Genomic DNA, 1,961 nt, shown 5'->3' with positions numbered 1-1,961 from the left:
TTTTTAAAAAATGAAAAAACATCTTTGGCATGTATTTCGGCACGAAAAGTTATTTGAAAAGCAACCGCAACCACACTGCCAAGCTAGTTCTATGTCCACTATTACTTGTTTCTATTCCTTTCTTGCCATATTTGGAACTCTTAGCCTTACCCTTTTCATATTTAGAGTCATATGCTCAACGCATCTTAATTTCAGATATAAAAGCCTCGTTTATAGGCTTCTCAGCATGAAGTCAATCTTCTTCAAGCTCGTTTATAAAACCCTTTTCATATTATTTTTTTTAATTCTTTTTTCAACTACCGAATAACAGTTACACATCTCTTAATGGAGGGTGGGGCAGAAAAGAAGAGAAGAAGGGAAAGTAAGAAGAAAAAGAAGGATTTCGAGTGTGATGGCAAAGCAGGAGGTGGTCATGGACGGCCGGTAGAAGTCAGTGCTAGTGTGATGGGGTTGTTTTCTGAATTCGCGTTTACAGGTTGTTCAGGGGGGACAGGGCAAGCTTCCTCCTCCGCCTCCTCCACTCGACCTTCCATCAAGAAAGTCGAAAGGGAAGAAGAAGCTCAGAAGAAGAAGAGGAAGAGATCGCCCAGGCTCACTGCTGCTCAAATGCGTGATGTGGCATACCTCAGGAGACGACCCAACAACCGTTGGATTCCGCCCAAATCTCCTCACGAGCTTCTTCAAGAGAATCATTACCATGACCCTTGGAGAGTTCTCGTCATTTGTATGCTATTAAACTGCACATCGGGTGGCCAGGTAAGATCCTTACTTGTTTTTATTAATGGAAATCAGCATAGAAAAAACATAATCCCAAAGAAATTTCTCATTGCAGGTCAGACCAATTTTAAACGACTTCTTCACCCTATGTCCTGATGCAAAGACCACCACTAATGTTGACCAGAACGAGATTGCCCAGCTAACACGCAGTTTAGGTTTCAAAAACACGAGGGCTGAGAAGATAAAACGCCTTTCTGAGATTTACTTGCAAGAGTACTGGACCCATGTCACCTTTCTGCCTGGTGTTGGAAAGTAGGGAAATTTCTGTTCAGTTCGCTGTCTCCTATAGCTATTTGCATTGATGGTTTTTCCAAACTGATCTGACTCATTTGAATTTCTTGTCTGATTGTTCAGGTATGCCGCTGATGCATATGCAATATTCTGCACAGGGAGGTGGGACAGGGTGGTGCCAGAGGATCACATGTTGACTAGGTACTGGGAATTCCTTCGCAAGGGTAGATGGATCATAGAATAGATGGATTGTCCCTGTTTTGTATTTTGAAGAGACAGATCACCTGGGGGTTAGTTTATACTATGTTTATTGTGTCCCTAATACTAGGTCTTTTGATGCCAACTGTGTGTGGCAAATTAAACCCCCGATCTGTGTCTAGCTTTGAATAGCCATTCAGGTATAACTAACTACTGGAGTAGTATCCCAGCTATGTTTGGACTGAGATAATGTAGGGATTGCCAGCTTGAAAGGAATGTTGCTCTCTTCTTCCTTGGAATTGCAAGTGTAGCTCGATGGATTGCTCTTTATGCTGTTTCAGAAAACTTCAACAAGTCCCTATCACTTTCCTTTTGTAAGGTAGCGTAAGCCTTTGTAATATGCCTGAAGTCTTTCCCATGCATATGAAGTGCACATGCTGTTTTGTAAGTTTAAAGCTTCCAGTCGCCTGTTGCAAATAAGAGCAACAAAACAGAGGAGAAGAAAACGATCCAAATTTAGTTGCTATAAGGTTCTAAATCGAGTTCTTGGCTATCATATTTTTGCTCTAATGATTTCAAAACATGGTACATTGGCACTTGAAACACAACATCGGTCGATGTTTCAAGGAGATCTCCATGCATTTTCATTACTGGTGGAAACATGAAGGAGAAAAACCATATAGTTAGCAGCCACAACATAAACCCTTCTGTGTAGCATTGCAGCATGCCATGCTCTTAATTCTTCACAAAGTTTC

General features: G+C 41.4%; 1 protein-coding gene across 1 annotated transcript; it reads left to right on the top strand.

The window, feature by feature from the left end:
- The first annotated feature begins 303 nt into the window (after positions 1-303).
- On the top strand, positions 304-1,654 carry LOC18105446 (methyl-CpG-binding domain protein 4-like protein). Its single transcript, XM_006375623.3, has 3 exons — positions 304-756; positions 833-1,029; positions 1,132-1,654. The coding sequence occupies exons 1-3, from the start codon at positions 325-327 to the stop codon at positions 1,250-1,252; spliced, it is 750 nt and encodes a 249-aa protein (XP_006375685.2). The 5' UTR covers positions 304-324; the 3' UTR covers positions 1,253-1,654.
- Positions 1,655-1,961: the final 307 nt, after the last annotated feature.

The sequence above is a fragment of the Populus trichocarpa genome, chromosome 14 (assembly GCF_000002775.5).
Source record: "Populus trichocarpa isolate Nisqually-1 chromosome 14, P.trichocarpa_v4.1, whole genome shotgun sequence".
In the NCBI taxonomy this organism is placed as follows: Eukaryota; Viridiplantae; Streptophyta; class Magnoliopsida; order Malpighiales; family Salicaceae; genus Populus; species Populus trichocarpa.
Note: the sequence above shows the minus strand (reverse complement) of the source record. Positions and strands in the feature narration are given on the sequence as shown.